The sequence below is a fragment of the Hyperolius riggenbachi genome, chromosome 1, assembly GCF_040937935.1.
Source record: "Hyperolius riggenbachi isolate aHypRig1 chromosome 1, aHypRig1.pri, whole genome shotgun sequence".
Classification (NCBI taxonomy): domain Eukaryota; kingdom Metazoa; phylum Chordata; class Amphibia; order Anura; family Hyperoliidae; genus Hyperolius; species Hyperolius riggenbachi.
Genome location: NC_090646.1, coordinates 662,243,058 through 662,267,279, shown reverse-complemented (window position 1 = coordinate 662,267,279; position 24,222 = coordinate 662,243,058). Strand labels below are relative to the sequence as shown.

Genomic DNA, 24,222 nt, shown 5'->3' with positions numbered 1-24,222 from the left:
TGAAGAAGAAGAAGATGAAGAAGAAGATGAAGAAGATCAAGAAGATGAAGAAGAAGAAGATGAAGAAGAAGATGAAGAAGATGAAGAAGATGAAGAAGAAGAAGATGATGAAGAAGAAGAAGATGAAGAAGATGAAGAAGAAGAAGAAGAAGAAGAAGAAGATGAAGAAGATGAAGAAGAAGAAGATGAAGAAGATGAAGAAGAAGAAGATGATTATGAAGAAGATGAAGATGAAGAAGATGATGAAGAAGATGAAGATGAAGAAGATGATGAAGAAGAAGAAGAAGACGATATAGAAGAAGAAGAAGAAGATATAGAAGAAGATATAGAAGAAGAAGATATAGAAGAAGAAGAAGAAGATATAGAAGAAGAAGATATAGAAGAAGAAGAAGAAGATATAGAAGATAAAGAAGAAGAAGAAGTATATACAGTACTGAACAACATTTTGGACACAACTTCTCTTTCCACCTTTTTTTTTTTTTTTAAAGGAACATCCCAACATAATTACTTGCTGTTGTTACTTGGAAAAAAAGATGTTTCTTGCATCATTCACCCTCAAAACAAGTGTTGGAAGCTATTTAAGGCCAATTCGAATAGTCAGCTCGAATAATGAGCTCGAATACCGACTCGAATAGTGAGGTCGAAGTCCGAGGTCGAATCGAATAGTAAAAAATATTCGACTCGAATATTCGACCGAATTCAAATAATTTACTTTTCGAATTCAACCAAACTCGAATTATAAAAAGGGGTATCCGAGCATCACTAGTGGTGTCGCTGCCGGTTGTGTCAGGTTTGTGCCCACTGGCTCCTTGTAACTGGCTGAGGACTCGGACCTCGTGCGTGATGTGCTGGTGCTGCTTAACCCACTGCTGGACGCTTGAGAGGTCATCCAATTAATTATCTGGTCCTGTTCTTTTGGATTTGTGAGGGTTGATTTCCTGGACAACATGGGCGGTATTGAGTGGGTTTTCTTCGGTGCTCCACTGTGGCCTGTACGTGAACCGTCAGGGGAAACACCTCTTCCCTTGCCCCTCCCTCTTTCACAGGATTTCTTCTTCATTTCACTTATCCCTAAAGTACACGCTGACTGGCAGCAGTACAGTGGCAGTACAGAAATGCTATACAGTGGTGGGTGAGCGGTGTACTACTATTCCCAGCAGCGACACAGAGCACAATGCTATACAGTGGTGGGTGAGCGGTGTACTACTATTCCCAGCAGCGACACAGAGCACAATGGTATACAGTGGTGGGTGAGCGGTGTACTACTGTTCCCAGCAGAGACACAGAGTGGCAGTAAACACAATGCTATATAGTGTGGCTGAGCGGTGTACTACTGTTCCCAGCAGCGACACAGAGCACAATGCTATACAGTGGTGGGTGAGCGGTGTACTACTGTTCCCAGCAGAGACACAGAGTGGCAGTAAACACAATGCTATATAGTGTGGCTGAGCGGTGTACTACTGTTCCCAGCAGCGACACAGAGCACAATGCTATACAGTGGTGGGTGAGCGGTGTACTACTGTTCCCAGCAGAGACACAGAGTGGCAGTAAACACAATACTATATAGTGTGGCTGAGCGGTGTACTACTGTTCCCAGCAGCGACACAGAGCACAATGCTATACAGTGGTGGGTGAGCAGTGTACTACTGTTCCCAGCAGAGACACAGAGTGGCAGTAAACACAATGCTATATAGTGTGGGTGAGCGGTGTACTACTGTTCCCAGCAGCGACACAGAGCACAATGCTATACAGTGGTGGGTGAGCGGTGTACTACTGTTCCCAGTAGAGACACAGAGTGGCAGTAAACACAATGCTATACAGTGGTGGGTGAGCGGTGTACTACTGTTCCCAGCAGCGACACAGAGCACAATGCTATACAGTGGTGGGTGAGCGGTGTACTACTGTTCCCAGCAGAGACACAGAGTGGCAGTAAACACAATGCTATATAGTGTGGGTGAGCGGTGTACTACTATTCCCAGCAGCGACACAGAGCACAATGCTATACAGTGGTGGGTGAGCGGTGTACTACTGTTCCCAGCAGAGACACAGAGTGGCAGTAAACACAATGCTATACAGTGGTGGCTGAGCGGTGTACTACTATTCCCAGCAGCGACACAGAGCACAATGCTATACAGTGGTGGGTGAGCGGTGTACTACTATTCCCAGCAGCGACACAGAGCAAAATGCTATACAGGGTGAGCGGTGTACTACTGTTCCCAGCAGAGACACAGAGCACAATGCTATACAGTGGTGGGTGAGCGGTGTACTACTGTTCCCAGCAGAGACACAGAGTGGCAGTAAACACAATGCTATATAGTCTGGCTGAGCGGTGTACTACTGTTCCCAGCAGCGACACAGAGCACAATGCTATACAGTGGTGGGTGAGCGGTGTACTACTGTTCCCAGCAGAGACACAGAGTGGCAGTAAACACAATGCTATATAGTGTGGCTGAGCGGTGTACTACTGTTCCCAGCAGCGACACAGAGCACAATGCTATACAGTGGTGGTGTACTACTGTTCCCGGCAGAGACAGAGTGGCAGTAAACACAATGCTATATAGTGTGGCTGAGCGGTGTACTACTGTTCCCAGCAGCGACACAGAGCACAATGCTATACAGTGGTGGGTGGGTGAGCGGTGTACTACTGTTCCCAGCAGCGACACAGAGCACAATGCTATACAGTGGTGGGTGAGCGGTGTACTACTGTTCCCAGCAGAGACACAGAGTGGCAGTAAACACAATGCTATATAGTGTGGGTGAGCGGTGTACTACTATTCCCAGCAGCGACACAGAGCACAATGCTATACAGGGTGAGCGGTGTACTACTGTTCCCAGCAGACACACAGAGTGGCAGTAAACACAATGCTATACAGTGGAGGCTGAGCGGTGTACTACTATTCCCAGCAGCGACACAGTGCACAATGCTATACAGGGTGAGCGGTGTACTACTGTTCCCAGCAGACACACAGAGTGGCAGTAAACACAATGCTATATAGTGTGGGTGAGCGGTGTACTACTATTCCCAGCAGCGACACAGAGCACAATGCTATACAGGGTGAGCGGTGTACTACTGTTCCCAGAAGACACACAGAGTGGCAGTAAACACAATGCTATATAGTGTGGGTGAGCGGTGTACTACTATTCCCAGCAGCAGCGACACAGAGCACAATGCTATACAGGGTGAGCGGTGTACTACTGTTCCCAGCAGACACACAGAGTGGCAGTAAACACAATGCTATATAGTGTGGGTGAGCGGTGTACTACTATTCCCAGCAGCGACACAATGACCGGGGGACCCTGGCTAGCCTGGCTGGAGAGAGAACTACCCTGCCTGCCTACCCAAAGCTAAACCCACAGACAAATGGCGGAGAAATGACGTGGATCGGGTATTTATTTACCCGAACCACGTGACCCGTTCGGCCAATCAGAGCACGTTCGGGTCCGAACCACGTGACCCGTTCGGCCAATCACAGCGCTAGCCAAACGTTCGGGTAACGTTCGGCCATGCGCTCTTAGTTCGGCCATATGGCCGAACAGTTTGGCCGAACACCATCAGGTGTTCGGCCGAACTCGAACATCACCCGAACAGGTGTTTTGCAGAACCCGAACAGTGGCGAACACTGTTCGCCCAACACTAAGTGAGAAAGCGCTTCGGTTTTGCGAATCTGATGCTGAAGCTTCTTTGTCTTTTCCAGAGAAGCTTTCTCTGAACCTGCCCTGTACCATGAATGAAAACATGATTTCTACTCGCACTGACATTTGTGAGTCCCTTTCTTGCTCTGAGGAAAGTGCTGATTCTGCACCCTGTACTTTGGATGAGTCAATGTGGCCTTGCTTAGAATCTCCTGCAGTGTCCCTAGAGGCTCGTCTAGGTATTGCTACTATACTCACCTGTTTTTCTGCAGTTTTGGAGTTGCAAGCTAGTTTGACTGCTACGCAGAATTCTGGGTGCAATGAGATGGAAGTTAGGGAGTCAGTGTGTGTTTCAGTAAATATTCCTGTACATCCGGTTCATGAAGAGAAAATTCAGTCTCAGCGGATGGCAGAACCATCCCTGGGACAATTGCTCTGTCCGCAAAATGTATCTGATATTTTGCCCTGTAACATGGATAGTTCAGAACCCTTCATAGAAAACTTGGCAAATGACATTTCTGAGGTCTTAGTTGATGTTTTGGAGGTTTCCAAGTCCCTCCTAAAGGGTGCAGAACTTCTAGGAGATAACTCCTGCCCCCCAGATCCGTCTGAGGTTTTGCCCACTTCAGTGGGCATTGCTGTTGTGCTGACTACTGTTGCAGCTCTTCAGAAGCTTCAGTCTTGTGTAGTCAATGATGAATGTGGGTTAGATACCAGTACAGTCTCAGAAATTTCTAGGGTTGAGTCCAAGCCTTATTTTGAAAGTCCAGTGCTTGTGACCACTGCTCGTGATGATTCTCTGCCCGGTTCTGGTTTTGGTCTTGTCGTGACGGACTCTGAGGTTGGCAGTTCCTCGACGTGTCCTGAGGTTCCCCTTGTGCTAGTGTACCCCGATGTGTTCTGTGATCCAGAAAGCCCAAGTGTGTCTTGGTTGCCGGCCTGCTCAGATGCTTCCTCGGTGGAAACCTGTTCTGATGTTGCATGCCCAGAGGTGGTCCCTGAAGGCCCTGATCTTGATGCTTATCCTGGTAATTCTGAATCCGGAATTGTCATTGGTTCCATAGGGGTTCTTGATAGTTCTCCATGTGAGCCTGGTGATCGTTCTGCCCTCCTGGGATCTCTGCGGAGCTTCAAAGTGTTCTGGGAGATCCTGGGAGAAATATTTCCTGGTACCTTGGATGAGATTAGCAGTGGGTGCTTTGTGGAAAGGGACACTTCGAATGGGTATTGTGACAGGTTTGGTATTTTTGGACGGTCCCTGGAAGGTGGTGGGCATGGCTCGGTGGGTGTCGATGGCTTCTTCTCTGGCATTTACAGTCCTGATGGGTGTTACACTGAGACTTGTGGTACTGATGGGCATGTTTCGGTGGCTTCTCCTTCCGACGAGGTCGGTTTCGGGTGGGCTGACTCTGGAATTGGGCCTTGTCGGGCTGTCCCGACCTTCATGAGTCTTCAGTTAGAGTCTTTTGCTAATATCAGTTTAGGGGATCGTCTGGTATCCGACCCTAGAGGGGGGTACTGTAATGATCCGCTCAGCTGCTTGCGCAGGCAGGCAGCTTTTTGACCACTGTTCAGGTCTGCATTCTGCAGGTCTCTGGAAAAGAGACCTTTTGTCAGTTTTGCAGCTTGCTGCTGCTGAGGAATTTGCATACATTTGTCATGCAAATTGCCTAGCCACATCCTTTGTAGGCTGGCTCTATATATAGTAACAAAAAAAAAAAAACGTCTAGCGCTCCAATAGACCTTCTACTCCGCTTGCGTGATCAATAGGTGACCATAGAGCCGCTCTCCAATAGGGTAAAAGACGGACAAAAAAGATCTACAAAAGATGCATAGAGCGCTCCATAGTGTAAAACCATACAAAAGTTTAATATGCGCAAGTAAAAGTGATACTCACAAAATAAAAGATACAATCTGGCTCTTAGATAGCCTGCAGACACCTCTGTCCCTCTGATGGAGTGGGCACCGCCAGGCTGTGGCCAGCAGCGTGGCGTCCGATGTCCGGGAGAGTCCTCTCACTGGAGGGGGGCGTGTCCGCTGTCACTACGTGCCTCTAGCGTGATGACGCGTTTCGGCATCACTGCCTTCGTCAGATCACGCTAGGGCACTGGGCACGATGAATTAAAAATACATAACACCTCCCCTCTAGCTGTGATGTATGGCTGTGGGCGGGGAGGGAAGACTCACACATGTGGGGCGGGTTTTGGCCTACATGAAGGATCGCGTCATGTGCGTTCCCGGCCCGGATGTTTCTTTCTGGATGATAATTTACTCCGCCCCTGGTTGCCATGGCCGCAATGAGAACGCTCCTAATACGAACGTTTCAGACTGCTGCCATAGCTGTATGCGGACATACAAATTCATTCTTAACTGACTGTATACGCATCATCTATCATATGGTAGGATAAAATTAGCAGAAGTCAATATTATGCAACTTGCAGGTTCTCTTAGCAAGCAGCACAAGGAATATAGAAGTACAATTAAATTTAATATGGGGAATTTAAAACTAGTTGATCAAAGCCTCAGTATGCTGTTATTATTCGTAGGCTTCAGATTCTTATTATTAAATTGATTATTAAAAACGACAAGAAAAAAGTTTTTTTTTTTTTATCATCCAGAAAGAAACATCCGGGCCGGGAACGCACATGACGCGATCCTTCATGTAGGCCAAAACCCGCCCCACATGTGTGAGTCTTCCCTCCCCGCCCACAGCCATACATCACAGCTAGAGGGGAGGTGTTATGTATTTTTAATTCATCGTGCCCAGTGCCCTAGCGTGATCTGACGAAGGCAGTGATGCCGAAACGCGTCATCACGCTAGAGGCACGTAGTGACAGCGGACACGCCCCCCTCCAGTGAGAGGACTCTCCCGGACATCGGACGCCACGCTGCTGGCCACAGCCTGGCGGTGCCCACTCCATCAGAGGGACAGAGGTGTCTGCAGGCTATCTAAGAGCCAGATTGTATCTTTTATTTTGTGAGTATCACTTTTACTTGCGCATATTAAACTTTTGTATGGTTTTACACTATGGAGCGCTCTATGCATCTTTTGTGGCTCTATATATACTATGTGATTCCACAGTACTTCGCTGGTCATAAGGGTTTGTCCTGTGAAACACTCCTGGAGTGTCAGCCATGCTTATTGTTTGAAGATTAGCTTAGAGTAATTCCTGGGACTGCGCTAGGCATCCTTGCTAGAGCACTTGCTAGAGCAGTCAGGATTGTATTATTTGTATTGCCTGTTCTGTCTATCTTGCTGTACTTGGATCGCACTTGCTCTGGCGAAAAGAGCTGTGGATCCAGCTCGCTCTGTTTCTATACTTGGATCACACTCGCTCTGGCGGAAAGAGCAGAGGATCCTGCTAAGTTCTCTTGCTATACTTGGATCGCACTTGCTCTGGCGGAAAGAGCAGGGGATCCTGCTAGCTCTGTTGCCTTACTTGGATCGCGATTGCTCTGGCGGAAAGAGCAGTGGATCGTATCTCTCACTTGTTCCTGTTTTCGTGTATCTGTCTGGTCTGATACGAACGCTTGCTGGTGGCTCGGTGAGGTAACCGTTAAGCAAGCGCTCGCGTCCTCTGTTTCATGTTTGTCTGTTGGTGGTTAGTTAGGCGTGCTTGTCTCTGTTGTGCTTAACACGTGGAGACCGCGCAGTAAACGCGTTCGCTGTTGCGAATGAGTGCGGTGTTCGTGTTTAGTTAGTTTAGTTTGTTATTTTCCTTAGCTTCTCATTGTATGATTGCTGTGCCTTTGCTACTCTCATGCCCTGTCTTGCTTAAGCCTTGTGTCACCTCTGGCAATCGCCTCTCTCGCGATTGCATTCCTACTTCGTTTCTGCTGTTGTGTGTGCACCGTTGCGGGTTGGCGACTAGATTGGGGCACATACATACATTCTGTCTCTGTGCTCATTCTCTTTCGCAATCGCTTCTCTTGCAATTGCGCTCTCACTTGGTTTCCTCTGTTGTGTGTCCACCGTCGCAGGTTGGCGGCTAGATTGGTGGACATACATACATTCCTCATCTGTGCTTATTCGGTCTTGTGTCGCTGTTAGCAATCTCCATCTCTGGCGATTGCCTTCTCACCTGGTCTTCATGGTTGTGTTCATCGTCGCAGGGTGGCGACTAGATTGGTGGACACACATACCCTCTGTCTCTTTGATCTTTCTCTTTCAGGGCTATCTTGCTCTGCGTTTCTTCCCTTCGTACAATTCCTGTCTGGCGTCTGTGGCAGGGCAGAGGATCTGTTCCTCTGCACTCCACAGCTCCATCTGCCGACAGGAATTTCCCTCTACAGGTGCGTTGCACCGTTTGCTGGGTTCCCTCAAATTATACGCTTGTGGAGGATTTCCGCAGTGTCAGCGCACGTCCTGTGCGCTGATCACGGAGATTATTCCGCAAACGTTACAACACCTTATCAAAGATATCCCACCCTATCAAAGATATCACATCTTATCAAAGATATCCCGCCTTATCAAAGATATCACACCTTATCAAAGATATCACATCTTATCAAAGATATCACACCTTATCAAAAATATCACACCTTATCAAAGATATCCCACCTTATCAAAGATATCACATCTTATTAAAGATATCCCACCTTATCAAAGATATCCCACCTTATCAAAGATATCCCACCTTATCAAAGATATCACACCTTATCAAAGATATCACACCTTATCAAAGATATCCCACCTTTTCAAAGATATCCCATCTTATCAAAGATATCACACCTTATCAAAGATATCCCACCTTATCAAAGAGATCACATCTTATTAAAGATATCACACCTTATCAAAGATATCACACCTTATCAAAGATATCACACCTTATCAAAGATATCCCACCTTATCAAAGATATCCCACCTTTTCAAAGATATCCCACCTTTTCAAAGATATCCCACCTTTTCAAAGATATCCCACCTTTTCAAAGATATCACACGTTATCAAATATATCACATCTTATCAAAGATATCCCACCTTATCAAAGATATCACATCTTATGAAAGATATCACACCTTATGAAAGATATCACACCTTATCAAAGATATCACACCTTATCAAAAGATATCACACCTTATCAAAGATATCCCACCTTATCAAAGATATCCCACCTTATCAAAGTTAACACGCCTTATCAGAGTAGCATAGTGAGCGCTACAAGCCCGCAGGGGCTAAGGGCCAATTAGCAGGCATAAGGTCATCGCACTTGCTATGCTACTCTGATAAGGCGTGTTAACTTTGATAAGGTGTGATATTTGAGTTATCACAGTTTAGTGAATCAAGCCCCTTGTCAATAAAGTGCTTTTAAAACCACCAGAAAGTGTGAAAATACTCAATAATTTTGATAGTGCATTTTCATTTATTTATTTGGTTCTTTTTCAATTGCAAAGTGCTGAAAAGGTTTTATAAAAAACAAGTTGAAAGATTATCTCGTAGGAAAAAACTCAGGTGAAAAAGTTAATTGCAGTAGGGCCCTTATGTCTTTCAGCACTCTCCAAGCAAAAAGAAAATACATTGCTTAAAGGGAAGGTCCAAGCAAAATAAAAAAATGAGTTTCACTTACCTGGGGCTTCTACCAGCCCCATGCAGCCATCCTGTGCCCTCGTAGTCACTCACTGCTGCTCCAGTCCCCCGCCGTCAGCTAGTTCTGCTTCTACCAGCCCCATGCAGCCATCCTGTGCCCTCGTAGTCACTCACTGCTGCTCCAGTCCCCCACCGCCAGCTAGTTCTGCTTCTACCAGCCCCATGCAGCCATCCTGTGCCCTCGTAGTCACTCACTGCTGCTCCAGTCCCCCGCCGGCAGCTAGTTCTGCTTCTACCAGCCCCATGCAGCCATCCTGTGCCCTCGTAGTCACTCACTGCTGCTCCAGTCCACCGCTGGCAGCTTGCCGACCTCGGAGGTCGGCGTGCCGCATTGCATACATTTTTACGCATTCCCACTAGTGCAGGAACATTAACACATACATTTTTACGCGTTACCGGTTCAATGCGTAAAAATGTACGCATTGAACCAGTAACGCGTAAAAATGTATGTGTTAATGTTCCTGCACTAGTGGGAATGCGTAAAAATGTACGCAATGCGGCCCCCCGACCTCCGAGGTCGGCAAGCTGCCAGCGGGGGACTGGAGCAGCAGTGAGTGACTACGAGGGCACAGGATGGCTGCATGGGGCTGGTAGAAGCCCCAGGTAAGTGAAACTCATTTTTTTATTTTGCTTGGACCTTCCCTTTAAATTCATAATTAACAACTTCTATATCACTTTTTTTACGTCTTTTTGGTACTTTGTCAATGTTGAGTATTTAGAAAATTTTTACATAGATCATAGTTAGAGTAACAGTGGGTGTTGCTTTCCCTGTAACAGCAGGAACGCAACAGAACCAGAAGGAGGGAACCACGTGCGGATGTACCTCACAGGAACCTATAGGCACAGATGTCCTGGCACCCTAGACTCCGCCCTCCATGAACCTACAAACCCACACAAATCGCACCACAAGTGTGCTGGCTGTCCCAGCTGTCACTTCTCCTTTACTTCCCTTGCCCGTCATAGGTAGCTACAGGCAGGGCCGAGGCAGAGGCGAGAGAGGCTCTGGCCTCAGGGCGCGCAACTCACTTACCTATCATTCCCACTTTGGTGTGTCAGCCTTGGGTGCTGGAGGACCTTGTCCCGGCTCCGGCTACAGGTGCTCCATAATATTGAGGGTACTTCTGGCTGCCTAATACTAAGTAGCTAGAGGTGAGTACCGAAGTATTAGGTAGCTAGAGGTGCCCCTGACTGAAGGGAGATCTGGTCAGTGGAATGCTGAGATCTGGGTGACTTACCTCTCATTTACACTCTCATCAGGACTCTGTATAGGGAAGGAGGGAGGCGCTGTGTGAGGGGACTGAGCTGCCTTTACATCGTCAGGCGCCTCTAGGCACGTGCCTACAGTGCCTTATGGTAAATCCAGCCCTGGAAGCACCACCCATTATCCACGTGCTGCCTTACATACAGTTCATTAAAAGCATGCTTCACTGTCACTGTTAGGGCGCGTGTTCTGTGGTAATGCACTGCATGCAGTGAGTTGGGAGGCCGCCTGCTGTTATACTGCAACGCACCTGCCACACCATGAACGTCGCATAACTGGTGCATTGCAGTGCGAAAAGTCGCGTTACATAGTGTCTGTTATGCTGCACCGCAACGCACCAATGAGAACATAGCCTAAGAGAAGAACAGACAAGAGTGTTGATTCACAAAGCTTTTCTCTTGAATCATCTAACGTTACTTATTTTTCAACTACATAGACGAGGGCCGGATTTACCAAAAAGCACTGTAGGCACGTGCCTACAGGCGCCTGATGACGGAAAGACAGCTCACTCCCCTCCCCTATGACGGAACGGCGTCTCACCCCCCCTAGTGCCTCCTTCCTTCCCTATGCAGAGCCCTGAGCAGAGCGTGAATGAGAGGTTACTAATCCAAGTCTTGGCATTCCACTTACGAGATCTCCCTTCAGAGGGCACCACTAGCTACTTAACACTGACTACCTAATGCTAAGGGACACCTGTAACTATGATGGGCAGGGGAAGTAAGAGAGAAGTGACAGCTGGGCAACTTGTAGGTTCATGGAGGGCGGAGTCTGGGGTGCCAGGACATCTGTGCCTATAGGCTCCTGTGCTGTAAATCCGGGCCTGACAAAGAGAGAGAATGTATGAGATAAACAGATAAGGAGAAATAAATCATGAGTGAAGACAAATAAATAGAGATAAATCATGTGATGAACAGATAAAAGGATAGATCAATCATGAGTGAAGCTAGATACAGTAAGTAGATAAGAACTCCCCCATCCTGTATTGCACCCCTTTTCTGCACTGCGCCCTTAGCGGACACCTACCTCGCCTGCCCCTAGTAACAGGGCTGCTGTTAAAAAGCATGATGGGGCTGAGTTATCTGCAAAGCAAGTGGTGTTTTTTATAAGATAGAGCTCAGCAATCCCACTCACAGACCAGTGTTGTGATTGGCTGTAGGCAACAACTAGAAAACCGCACCCATTCCCAGCCTGAATTACATGCAGGGGCTACTTGTTGGCTATACACACAGCCCCTCCTCCTAGATGGCATAATTTGAATAAAGATCTGGGAAATTGTGATCATGTGACCAAATCCAAAATCAGTATTTATTACAGCTGTAATGTGTTTCAGTAGATTGCAGGACTTTGGCAGGGTACGTGAAATTGTCACTGGCCTGGACCTAAGCATTAACTTTTTTATTTTTTTCCCTTTACTCAGGTACTATGGGAAAGTATGATAACCTACCATGTAAACCATCGAAGACCTCAGCTCTGGGGCGCCTGATCTCCCTCCAAAATGCAAATGGTTCCTGGAGCCTGGTCCCCGAACTCTGGTCTATCCTGGAAATATCAGAGGTGGATAGAATCCCCAACCAGGTATTGTCACCAACTACATTGATCAGTTGCATGATGGTTATACCAACCAACCACTTTGGAAAAGCCACAAACATACACTCATTACGCTCCAAGGATAAAAAACACATATAAAGAGAAGGGAAGTCAAAATGCCTTCTAGGTAGTGTAATGATCAGTAGAGATCAGCTCTTTCAGCACAATAGTCAGTATACTTTATTCAAATGTGTAATACCAGTGATTTGGTGCACAGTAATATTCAGTAGCACAAGAGAGTAGAAGCCCCCAGTGGCAAGGGCCCACTAGTGGAAGAGTAGTGGCCCCTAGTGGCAGGGGTCTACTAGAGGGAGAGTGGTCAGATAGGCAAGGTCGGCAACAGATCAGCTTGGCAGAAGTACAGAATCGTTAGACAGAATCAGCGTAAGTATTCAGGCAGAGGTCGGCAACAGATCAGCTTGGCAGGAGTACAGAATCGTTAGACAGAATCAGCGTAAGTATTCAGGCAAAGGTCGGCAACAGATCAGCTTGGCAGAAGTACAGAATTGTTAGACAGAATCAGCGTAAGTATTCAGGCAGAGGTCGGCAACAGATCAGCTTGGCAGAAGTACAGAATCGTTAGACAGAATCAGCGTAAGTATTCAGGCAGAGGTCGGCAACAGATCAGCTTGGCAGAAGTACAGAATCGTTAGACAAAATCAGCGTAAGTATTCAGGCAGAGGTCGGCAACAGATCAGCTTGGCAGAAGTACAGAATCGTTAGACAGAATCAGCGTAAGTATTCAGGCAGAGGTCGGCAACAGATCAGCTTGGCAGAAGTACAGAATCGTTAGACAGAATCAGCGTAAGTATTCAGGCAGAGGTCGGCAACAGATCAGCTTGGCAGAAGTACAGAATCGATAGACAGAATCAGCGTAAGTATTCAGGCAGAGGTCGGCAACAGATCAGATTGGCGGAAGTACAGAATCGTTAGGCAAAAGGAGAGTCAAGAACAGGCAAAGAGTCACAGCAAATAATCAATACAATATAAATTCTAATCTAGTGTGAAATACCCGGGGTCCTGCTGGATCAAAGCACACATGGATCTGACTAAGGTCTGAGAGCTTTCACTGCAAAGTTTCAGCAACAACAGACAATGAAGCACTGACATCCCCAGCCTTAAGTACAGACCAGTAATTCCAAACGTCCCACCCAAAGCAGCCCAACCAATCAGCAGAGAGATACAGCGATCTGATGTCAGCCGACCGGCAGGTCAGCTGACCCGCCTCCTGAGCGCATAAAGGTCCTGACGCTCCGTGCGCGAGCGTGCTGACCTGAGCTGATGTGACGCTGAAAGACCTGTCCTGCCGGAGGCTGCGCGAGGCGCCTGTGAAGATACGGCAGCAGCCGTGGTGATGTCAGATGTGGAAGCGGCGGCCGCGCCGCTTCCCGCTGCAGAGGTGACCGCACTATTCTTAACAGGTAGTTTTGTATCTGGATGATCAACTTGGTGGGCATGTACTTAGAGGTCCTATTACTGCAGAAATATCTAACTGCTAGCGCCCCACCACCATCATTGGCCACCACATCTTTTTCAGATGATTGTTGCTACGTGTGTGGGTATCATTTGTTAGTGTTGCCACATCTTCGCTTGTGGCTAAATAAGCCGATAGCAGCACGGCATTTCTTGCCGCATTTGTCACAGATAAAATGTGAATCAGTCAGTGCAACTGAAGGGCTGCAAAGTCTTTTCTGCTTAAAATTTTTGAAACAGACTTCGTTGTGTCTTTTAGTGCAGGTACTTAGGTCTTGACGCCATAATGATCAAATTTCAGCCCTTTTCTTCCAGCCTCCGGTATTAACGCCAAAGCAATCCATGTCACACTTGCAAGAGTCTTTGGGTCGAAGCATAGGTCGTCCCACTGGTCTTTTTGCATGTGCAATTTGACCCAACAGAACCTGTCGAGGTAATCTTTCTGGGTCCATTCTAAATACATGACCCAGCCAGCGGAGTCTTCTCTGTTTGAGGATTGCCTTGATACTGTGTACCAGTATCATGGCAATCCTCAAACAGAGAAGACTACGCTTCAAGAGAACAGACTCACTGCTCATTTTGTCCTTCCATGTGACTCCCAAAATAGATCTTAGGCAGTGCATGTGGAAAGTATTTTGCTGATGAACAGACCAGAAGCCCAACATCACGCTGGACGGTGCTACTCTTGAAGTTGTCGATCATTTTTGTTATCTTGGCTCAACAACAACATCTGCATTATCCAATAGCAAAGAAATAGACTCTCGCATTGGTAAAGCATCAACAACTTTTGGGAAGCTTCATGCTTGCGTTTGGAGAAACGAAACTCCCCACCACCACTCATCCACTATCCTGAGCCACACTTACTGGTTATCATTAAGTCCACAATTATTACCTGGTAACTGATCTGTGTTCTGTATCTACAGTTTGTGGTTATCCCAATTTCACAACTCCAACATGGAAACAGGCCAGCAGGCACTGCTGGGAAACAGACATATCCCTCCAATGCTGTGCTGTTTCCACCACCACTACTCATCCAATGCTGTGTGGCCTCCTCCACCACCACCTCTCCAATGCTGTGCCGCTTCCTCCACCACCATCCATCCAGCGCTGTGCTGCCTCCTCCAGCACCACTCCTCCAATGCTGGGCCACCTCCTTCACCACCCCTCCAATGCTGTGCCGCCTCCTCCAGCACCCCACCACCAGCGCTTTGCCACCTCCCCCAGCACCACCCCTTCTCCACTGTGCCTCCTCCACCGCCACGACCCCTCCAATGCTGTGCCACCTCCTCTACCACCACTCCTCCTTTGTTGTGCTTCCTTCTCCACCACAACTCTTCCTCCTTTGTGCTGCCTTCTCCACCACATCTCCTCCTCCTTTGTGCTGCCTTCTCCACCACATCTCCTCCTCCTTTGTGCTGCCTTCACCACAACCCCTCCTTCGCTTTGCTGCCTTCTCCACCACAACTCCTCCTCCGCTGTGCTGCCTTCTCCACCACAACTCCTCCTCCGCTGTGCTGCCTTCTCCACCACAACTCCTCCTCCGCTGTGCTGCCTTCTCCACCACGTCTCCTCCTCCACTGTGCTGACTCCTCCACCATGACCCCTCCAATGCTGTGCCACCTCCTCTACCAGCACCCCTCCAATGCTGTGCTGCCTCCTCTACCAGCACCCCTCCTCCGCTGTGCTATCTTCTTCACCATGACCCCGCCTCTGCTGTGCTACTTTCTCCACCACGACCCCTCCTCTGCTGTGCTGACTCTTCCACCACGACCCTCCAATGCTTTGCCATCTCCTCTACCACCACCCCATCTCCGCTGTGCTATCTTCTCCACCATGACCCCTCCTCTTCTGTGCTACCTTCTCCATCACAACTCCTCCTCCGCTGTGCTGCCTTCTAAAACCACCACCCCTTCTCTTTTGTGCTGCCTTCACCACGACCCCTCCTCCGCTGTGCTGCCTTCTCCACCACAACTCCTCCTTGGCTGTGCTGCCTTCTAAAACCACCACCCCTCCTACTCTGTGCTGCCTTCTCCACTAACACCTCTCCAATGTTTTAAGGATCGATTTGTGGGGATTTTTTTCTGTGCTCTTAAAGGTGAAGCAGGTGGATTTGGTGTCACTTGTCGATGAAATGCTTGGTTTGGGTTCAATATCAGCTTCCTTCATCAGCAGGCTGTGGAAATTATCGGCACTAGTGCCACCTCACCCAGCACCACCCCTCCTCCACTGTGCTGACTCCTCCACCTTGACCCCTCCAATGCTGTGCCCAGTGGCATAGCAATAGGGGTTGCAGAGGTAGCCACCGCATCGGGGCCCTTGGGCCAGAGGGGCCCTCCCTCAACTGCAGCATTAACTCTCTATTGGTCCTGTGCTTGTAATAATCACTTCTATAGATACTTTGAATGATAATAATCATTAACAAGCTGTTCCCATCCCCTTCTTGCACCTCTAATACTGTGGTTGCCATTGGCAGGTTTTGGTGCTCCGTATGAATTGTTATGTATAGAGTGCATGGGGGGGGGGCCCATGTATAACTCGCACGGGGCTCCTAAGCTACGCCATTGGCTGTGCCACCTCCTCTACCACTAGAGAGTTGTCCCGAACGGTTCGCCGGTGAACTTGTTCGGGCAAACCTCAGCGATTCACGTTCGATGTGAACCGCAAATTTTTTTCCCAAAAAGTTTGGGTTTGCATTTTTCCCATAGACTTTAATGGCGCCGACTTTAACGGTTAATAGCAAAGCCCCCTTACATAGTAGAAACACCAAATTTGCAGGCTATGTGGAGGGGGTCACTGACTACAAGAGGAAAAACAGAGCTTATACTTCTGGAGAAAATCAATTTTAAAGATCTCTACTGAGTGTCGGAAATGTTCCAACTGCCACCGACTTTAACGGTTAATAACAAAGCCCCCTTAAATGCCAGAAACACCAAATATGCACGGGAATGTTAAGAAGTACAGTGAGAACAAAAGGAAAAACCTTTTCAAAAAGACCTTATACTTTTAGAGAAAATCAATTTTAAAAGTTCAAAGGAAAAAACGTATACATTTACAGTGGCTTGCAAAAGTATTCGGCCCCCTTGAAGTTTTCCACATTTTGTCACATTACTGCCACAAACATGAATTTTATTGGAATTCCACGTGAAAGACCAATACAAAGTGGCGTACACATGAGAAGTGGAACGAAAATCATACATGATTCCAAACATTTTTTACAAATCAATAACTGCAAAGTGGGGTGTGCATAATTATTCAGCCCCCTGAGTCAATACTTTGTAGAACCACCTTTTCCTGCAATTACAGCTACCAGTCTTTTAGGGTATGTCTCTACCAGCTTTGCACATCTGGAGACTGAAATCCTTGCCCATTCTTCTTTGCAAAACAGCTCCAGCTCAGTCAGATTAGAATCTAATCTAATCATTAGATGGACAGCGTTTGTGAACAGCAGCAGCCCCGTTTCTATGGGCGTGCGATACATGCAATCGCCCGGGGCGCTGGATTGTTGCGGCAGGAGCTGGGCGCAGAGGTAGTGGGAGCGGGTATAATAATAATAACTCACCTTCATTCAGCCGACCCCACGCTGCTTCAATGTACTTCCTTTCCCGGCATCTGTCTCAGTAACAGCGCCCCCTGTGATGATGTTCCGTATGACAACACAGGGGGCGCTGTTACTGAGACAGATGCCGGGAAAGGAAGTACATTGAAGCAGCGTGAGAGCGGCTATTCTGCTGAAGAAAGGTGAGTTATTACTATTATGCCCGCTCCCACCACCACTGCAGCACCTACCTATCTAAGCTATACTGCAGCACCTACCTACCTACCTAATCTATACTGCAGCACCTTCCTACCTACCTAATCTATACTGCAGCACCTACCTACCTAACCCATACTGCATACTGCAGCACCTACCTACCTATATAAAAAAAAAAATATATATATATATATATGTGTGTGTGTGTGTGTGTGTATATATATATATATATATATATATATATATATATATATATATATATATACATACATACATACATACTGTGAGAATCCGCTTAGCTGCCTTTTTGACCATTGTTTAGATTTGCATGCTGCAGGACTCCGGAAAGAAGAGCTTCTGTCAGTTTTGCAGCTTGTGCTTGCAGAGGAATTTGCATACGTTGTCATGCAAATTGCCTGGCCACATTCATTGGAGGCGTGTACTATAAGTACTATGTCTTTCCCACAATGCTTGGCTGGTCATAAGGATTTAGTCCTGTGTAACACTCCTGGAGAGAGTGTCAGCCATGCTACTTCTTGTTGAAGTTATCTTAGAGTAATTCCTGGAAAACTGCACTAGGCAGGTTTTCTTAGTGCAGTTAGGATTGCTTATCTGTTTGTTTGTTCTGTTGCGATTGTCCTGTCCCAGCGGTAGTCGATAGGAAGTCGTTCTGTGTGTCTGGGTGCTAACCGGAACATCGGTTGTTACTGGTAGCCCCTTCTGATCTGTCTCACTGGGATCGCACTAGCATCTTGCGCTAGCGCTGTGGATCCTTCTGTTCTGTCTCCTTGGATCGCGCTAGCCACTTACCGCTAGTGCTGTGGATCCTTCTGTTCTGCTACTCTGTACCTGGATCGCGCTAGTCACTTTCGCTAGTGCTGTGGATCCTTCTGTTCTGCTACTCTGTACCTGGATCGCGCTAGTCACTTTCGCTAGTGCTGTGGATCCTTCTGTTCTGCTACTCTGTACCTGGATCGCGCTAGTCACTTTCACTAGTGCTGTGGATCCTTCTGTTCTGCTACTCTGTCTACCTGGATCGCACTCGCCTTGCGCCAGTGCTGTGGATCCTTCTGTTCTCTCTACCTGGATCGCACTCGCCTTGCGCTAGTGCTGTGGATCCTTCTGATCTGTCTAGTTCCTGTTTCACGTTTGTCTGTCTTGTCTGATACGAACGCTTGCTGTAGGCTCTGTGAGGTAACCGTTAAGCAAGCGCTCGCATTCTCTGTTTCGTGTTTGTCTGTCTTTGGTTAGTTAGGCGTGCTTGTCTCTGTTGTGCGTAACACGCGAAGAACGCGCACGAACGCGTGCACTGTTGCGAATGAGTGCGGTGTTCGCGTTCAGCTCGCGTTTGTTATTTTCCTTGTTATTCTCATTGTATTATTTGCTGTGCCTTTGCTAACCTCGTATTCTGTTCTGATCTGCCTTGTGTCACGTCTGGCGATCGCACCTCTCGCGATCGCGTTCCTATTTCATATCTGCTGTTGTGTGTGCACTGTCGCAGGGTGGCGACTAGGTTGACGCACACACATACACCCTGTCCCTTTGCTCGTTCTCATTCGCAATCGCCTCTCTTGCGATTGCGTTCTGCGCTTCGTACAATTCCTGTCTGGCATTTGTGGAGGTACAGAGGATTGGTTCCTCTGCACTCCCCAGCGCCATCTGCCGACAGGAATTTCCCTCTACGGGTGCGTAGCACCTTTTGCTGGGTGCCTGCAATTATACGCTTGTGGAGGATTTCCGCCGTATCAGCGCACGCGTTGTGCGCTGATCACGGAGAAAGTTCCACAATCGTTACAGTATGACCAGCCCAACCCAAAACCCCAGTGTAGACGGAATTTCTGATTTGTACGATTTTGTCGAGTTTGGGTCCTGTGTCTTTAAGAGCTTTAAAAGGCTAAATTCAGAGACCAAGGCGGAATTTCTTTCTGAATGTGTGAGGTTTTGCCTGAATCCCACCTTTCAGATTTCTGATCCTTCCACATCGGCTCTTCTGTTTGCCTATGTGCTCTTAAAAGACGATTTGTTCACCTGGGCATATGATGTGCTAAAAACCAATTCTTGGAATGATAATCTGTATCAGTTTCTTGCAGTGATATTCTCTCACTGGTTTAAACTGCCTGGCTCACCACCTGTTCTGATTGAGTGTGTAGCTGCTGATAAGTCAGCTGATCTTTCCCTTCCATGCAAAACTTTTCAGTATGACAATCAGTTCAATGTGTCTGTTGCCACTTCAGGTTTTAAACAGCAGACATGCAAAGTTGCAAAAAAGGAAAAAACTAAAAAGCGCATGCATTTGAATAAAACACTCCCTAATGATGTGTATAATGATGTTGCTCAATCTCCAGGTTTTTTGCCCCAATCCAAAGCCTATGTGGATCCTGCTATAGGTAGGATCGCACACTATATTAAAGAAGTTAAAAAATCTGTTCTTGTTACTGAACTCCACCCATATGGAGATTATCTGGATACTGGCCTGTTTGAACCCCCATTTGCTTCCTGGGATGTTGGGGCCTTGCTGGAGGAATTCAATTTTGATTGGAAAGCCTTTTGCGATTTTTACATCGCAAAAAGCAAGGATGTCTTGGATGCTTGTTTCGATTCTATGTACCTTCTGATTGATTCCGATGAATGTGACAAGGATGATGTGGATCTGGTGATCTATGTGTGGCAGACGATTTTGGATGAGTTGCACACACACCAACCAATTGATTCCAATAAAGAGACATCGTTGTCGGATGATTGTTCCTGCCTTTCTGGGGTAAAGCATGAGAGTCTTGACTTTGTGCAATCTGAAATGAATGAGTGTGCCACTGTGGTTGATTCCTGTGCGAATCCTGAAGGATTCTCTCCTGACAGTGTGCAGTTTGAATCTGTGCGATCTGATGCCTGTTTCTCGGATGTTCTTGCAGATTGTGATCGGCATGAGTCTGCCGGTTTCCTCAAGGATCTTTGATCTTTGAGATCTTCCGTCTGTGACCCTGCTATGGGGAAAATTTCTCGACTATGCAGCGTCAAAAGTAAAATTAATATGCCTAATAAAGTTTATCCTGTTGATGTCACTATTTCTTCTGCAAATGAGTCTCTGTCTCACCCTGTTCACGCCTGTAAGGACCCGTTGCCTGATGACAGTTGCTCCAGTGTTTCGGTCCTAGATGCCTTGCAGTCTGCTCCGCAGATCGCGGAGGTTTGCGCTATAGAAGCATCAGTTTCACAACCTAAAGTGAGTTTTGATTCGCAAGTTTTGCGTTCTGATTCCTCGTATTCAACATTGTTAGCCGAATCTAAGAGTGAGACAGCGCTTCGGTTTTGCGAATCTGATGCTGAACCTTCTTTGCCTTGTTCAGAGACGCTTTCTCTGAACCTGCCCTGTACCATGAATGAAAACATGTTTTCCTTTCACACTGACGTTTGTGAGCCCCTTTCTTGCTCTGAGGGAAGTGCTGATTCTGCACCCTGTACTCTGGATGAGTCAATGTGGCCTTGCTTAGAATCCCCTGCAGTGTCCCTAGAGGCTCGTCTAGGTATTGCCACTATACTCACCTGTTTTTCTGCAGTTTTAGGGTTACAAGCTAGTTTGACTGCCACACAGAATTCTGGGTACAGTGAGAATGAAGTTAGGGAGTCAGTGTGTGTTCCAGTAAATATTCCTGTACATCCCGCTAATTATGATAAAGTTCAGTCTCAGGTTATGGTGGAACCATTCCTGGGACATCTGCCCTGCCTGCAGGAGCTATTTAATGTTCAGCCCTGTAACATGAATACTTCAGAATCCTGCTTAGAAAACCTGGAAAATGATGTTCCTGAGGTCTTGTTTGATGTTCTGGAGGTCTCCGAGTTCCTCCCAAAGGGTGCAGAACTTGTGGGAGATGTCTCCTGCCCCCCAAGTCCTTCTGAGGTGTTACCCTCTTCCGTGGGCATTGCTGCCTTGCTGGCTACCTTTTCAGCTCTGGTGGAGCTTCAGTCATGGGTAGTCAATGATGAATTTCTGTCAGATACCATTACAGTCATTGAGATCTCTAAGCCTGAGACCGAGTTTTCTTTTGAAATACCAGTACCCGTGACCTCTACTCGTGATGATTTTCTGCCCGGTACTGGTTTTGGTCTGGTCGTGCTGGACTCTGAGGTTGGCAGTTCCCCGACATGTCCTGAGGTTTCTCCTGTGCTGGTGTACCCCAGTGTGCTCTGTGACACAGAAAGCCCAAGTGTGCCTCGGTTACCAGCATACTCAGATGCTTCCTTGGTAGAGACATGTTCTGATTTAGCCTGCCTGCTTGCATGCCCAGAAGTGGTCCCTGAAAGTCTTGATCTTGATGGGTGTCCTCGTAATTCTGAATCCGGAATTGTCATTGGTTCCATGGGGGTTCTTGGTAATTCTCCATGTGAGCCTGGTGATTGTTCTGCCCTCTTGGGATCTCTGTGGAGCTTCAAAAGGTTCTGAGAGATTCCGGGAGAAATTTTGCATGGTACCCTGGATAAGATCAACGGTGGCTTTTGTGTTGTAAGGGACACTTCGAACAGGTATTGTGGCAAGTTTGGTATTTTCGGACGCTCCTTGGAAGGTGGTGGGTATTGTCTGGAGGGTGTCGATGGCTTCCTCTCTGGTATCCACAGCCCTGATGGGTGTTACGCTGAGACTTGTAGTGCTGATGGGCATGTTTCGGTGGCTTCTGTTTCCGATGAGGTCGGTTTCGGGTGGACTGACTCTGGAATTGGACCTTGTCGGGCTGTCCCGACCTTCATGAGTCTTCTGTTAAAATGGTTTGGAGATATCAGTTTTGAGGGTCGTCTGGAATTCGACCCTAGAAGGGGGGGTAGTGTGAGAATCCGCTTAGCTGCCTGTGCAGGCAGGCAGCTTTTTGACCATTGTTTAGATTTGCATGCTGCAGGACTCTGGAAAGAAGAGCTTCTGTCAGTTTTGCAGCTTGTGCTTGCAGAGGAATTTGCATACGTTGTCATGCAAATTGCCTGGCCACATTCATTGGAGGCGTGTACTATAAGTACTATGTCTTTCCCACAATGCTTGGCTGGTCATAAGGATTTAGTCCTGTGTAACACTCCTGGAGAGAGTGTCAGCCATGCTACTTCTTGTTGAAGTTATCTTAGAGTAATTCCTGGAAAACTGCACTAGGCAGGTTTTCTTAGTGCAGTTAAGATTGCTTATCTGTTTGTTTGTTCTGTTGCGATTGTCCTGTCCCAGCGGTGGTCGATAGGAAGTCGTTCTGTGTGTCTGGGTGCTAACCGGAACATCGGTTGTTACTGGTAGCCCCTTCTGATCTGTCTCACTGGGATCGCACTAGCATCTTGCGCTAGCGCTGTGGATCCTTCTGTTCTGTCTCCTTGGATCGCGCTAGCCACTTACCGCTAGTGCTGTGGATCCTTCTGTTCTGCTACTCTGTACCTGGATCGCGCTAGTCACTTTCGCTAGTGCTGTGGATCCTTCTGTTCTGCTACTCTGTACCTGGATCGCGCTAGTCACTTTCACTAGTGCTGTGGATCCTTCTGTTCTGCTACTCTGTCTACCTGGATCGCACTCGCCTTGCGCCAGTGCTGTGGATCCTTCTGTTCTGTCTACCTGGATCGCACTCGCCTTGCGCTAGTGCTGTGGATCCTTCTGATCTGTCTAGTTCCTGTTTCACGTTTGTCTGTCTTGTCTGATACGAACGCTTGCTGTAGGCTCGGTGAGGTAACCGTTAAGCAAGCGCTCGCGTTCTCTGTTTCGTGTTTGTCTGACTTTGGTTAGTTAGGCGTGCTTGTCTCTGTTGTGCGTAACACGCGGAGACCGCGCACGAACGCGTGCACTGCTGCGAATGAGTGCGGTGTTCGCGTTCAGCTAGCGTTTGTTATTTTCCTTGTTATTCTCATTGTATTATTTGCTGTGCCTTTGCTAACCTCGTATTCTGTTCTGATCTGCCTTGTGTCACGTCTGGCGATCGAACCTCTCGCGATCGCGTTCCTATTTCATATCTGCTGTTGTGTGTGCACTGTCGCAGGGTGGTGACTAGGTTGACGCACACACATACAACCTGTCCCTTTGCTTGTTCTCATTCGCAATCGCCTCTCTTGCGATTGCGTTCTGTGCTTCGTACAATTCCTGTCTGGCATTTGTGGAGGTACAGAGGATTGGTTCCTCTGCACTCCCCAGCGCCATCTGCCGACAGGAATTTCCCTCTACGGGTGCGTAGCACCTTTTGTTGGGTGCCTGCAATTATACGCTTGTGGAGGATTTCCGCCATATCAGCGCACGCGTTGTGCGCTGATCACGGAGAAAGTTCCACAATCGTTACACATACATACATACATACATATACATTTTTTTTTTTTAAATTACTTTTTTTTGTTATGCCCAGAGTGTGGGAAATTTCCCCAAAAAATGACGTGGGGTCCCCCCTGCCGAGCTCTCTGTAACCCCTTGTCCCCATGCAGGCTGGGATAGCCAGAATGAGGAGCCCAGGCCGCTCTCCCCCTGAGCCCTTGTCCAATCCATGGACAAGGGGATCTTCCCCACCTCCGGTGCCCCAGGAGGAGGTGGGGGCGATGACTCCCTGGGGGTGGGGGGTTCATGGTGGCATCTGGGAGTCCCCTTTAAGAAGGGGACCCCAGATGCCCACAACCACGAAAAAAGTCCTTTAATGTTCTTAATTAACCAGAAATACTTACCTGTACCTTTAAAAAAAGGTCCCACGCCAATATCCTCGGAAATGTCCCACGCCAATATCCTCCATCTTGCGATCTTCAATAAAGTTGATTAAAGATATCTGCCGCCCCCCACATAGCAGAGAATGAGTCCACATAGGACGCATAGCTTTTAAAAAAAGTTTTTTAACCTATTTTGGTTCCTGGACGTAGAAACTACGTCCAGGAACCATGCGCGCTACCGCGCTCTCCCGCGGCCGATCGCACGCGTGCACGCGCGCTCCCGGACCGCGGTTTGT

At 47.7% G+C, this 24,222-nt stretch overlaps 1 protein-coding gene across 1 annotated transcript in view; it reads left to right on the top strand.

Moving 5' to 3' along the window:
* LOC137560938 (von Willebrand factor A domain-containing protein 5A-like) overlaps positions 1-24,222 on the top strand; it is a 178,610-nt gene that overhangs the window by 137,655 nt on the left and 16,733 nt on the right. Inside the window, exon 17 of the mRNA XM_068272130.1 lies at positions 11,897-12,054. Coding sequence (XP_068128231.1) covers positions 11,897-12,054 — 158 coding nt within the window. The remainder of the gene's footprint in view (positions 1-11,896; positions 12,055-24,222) is intronic.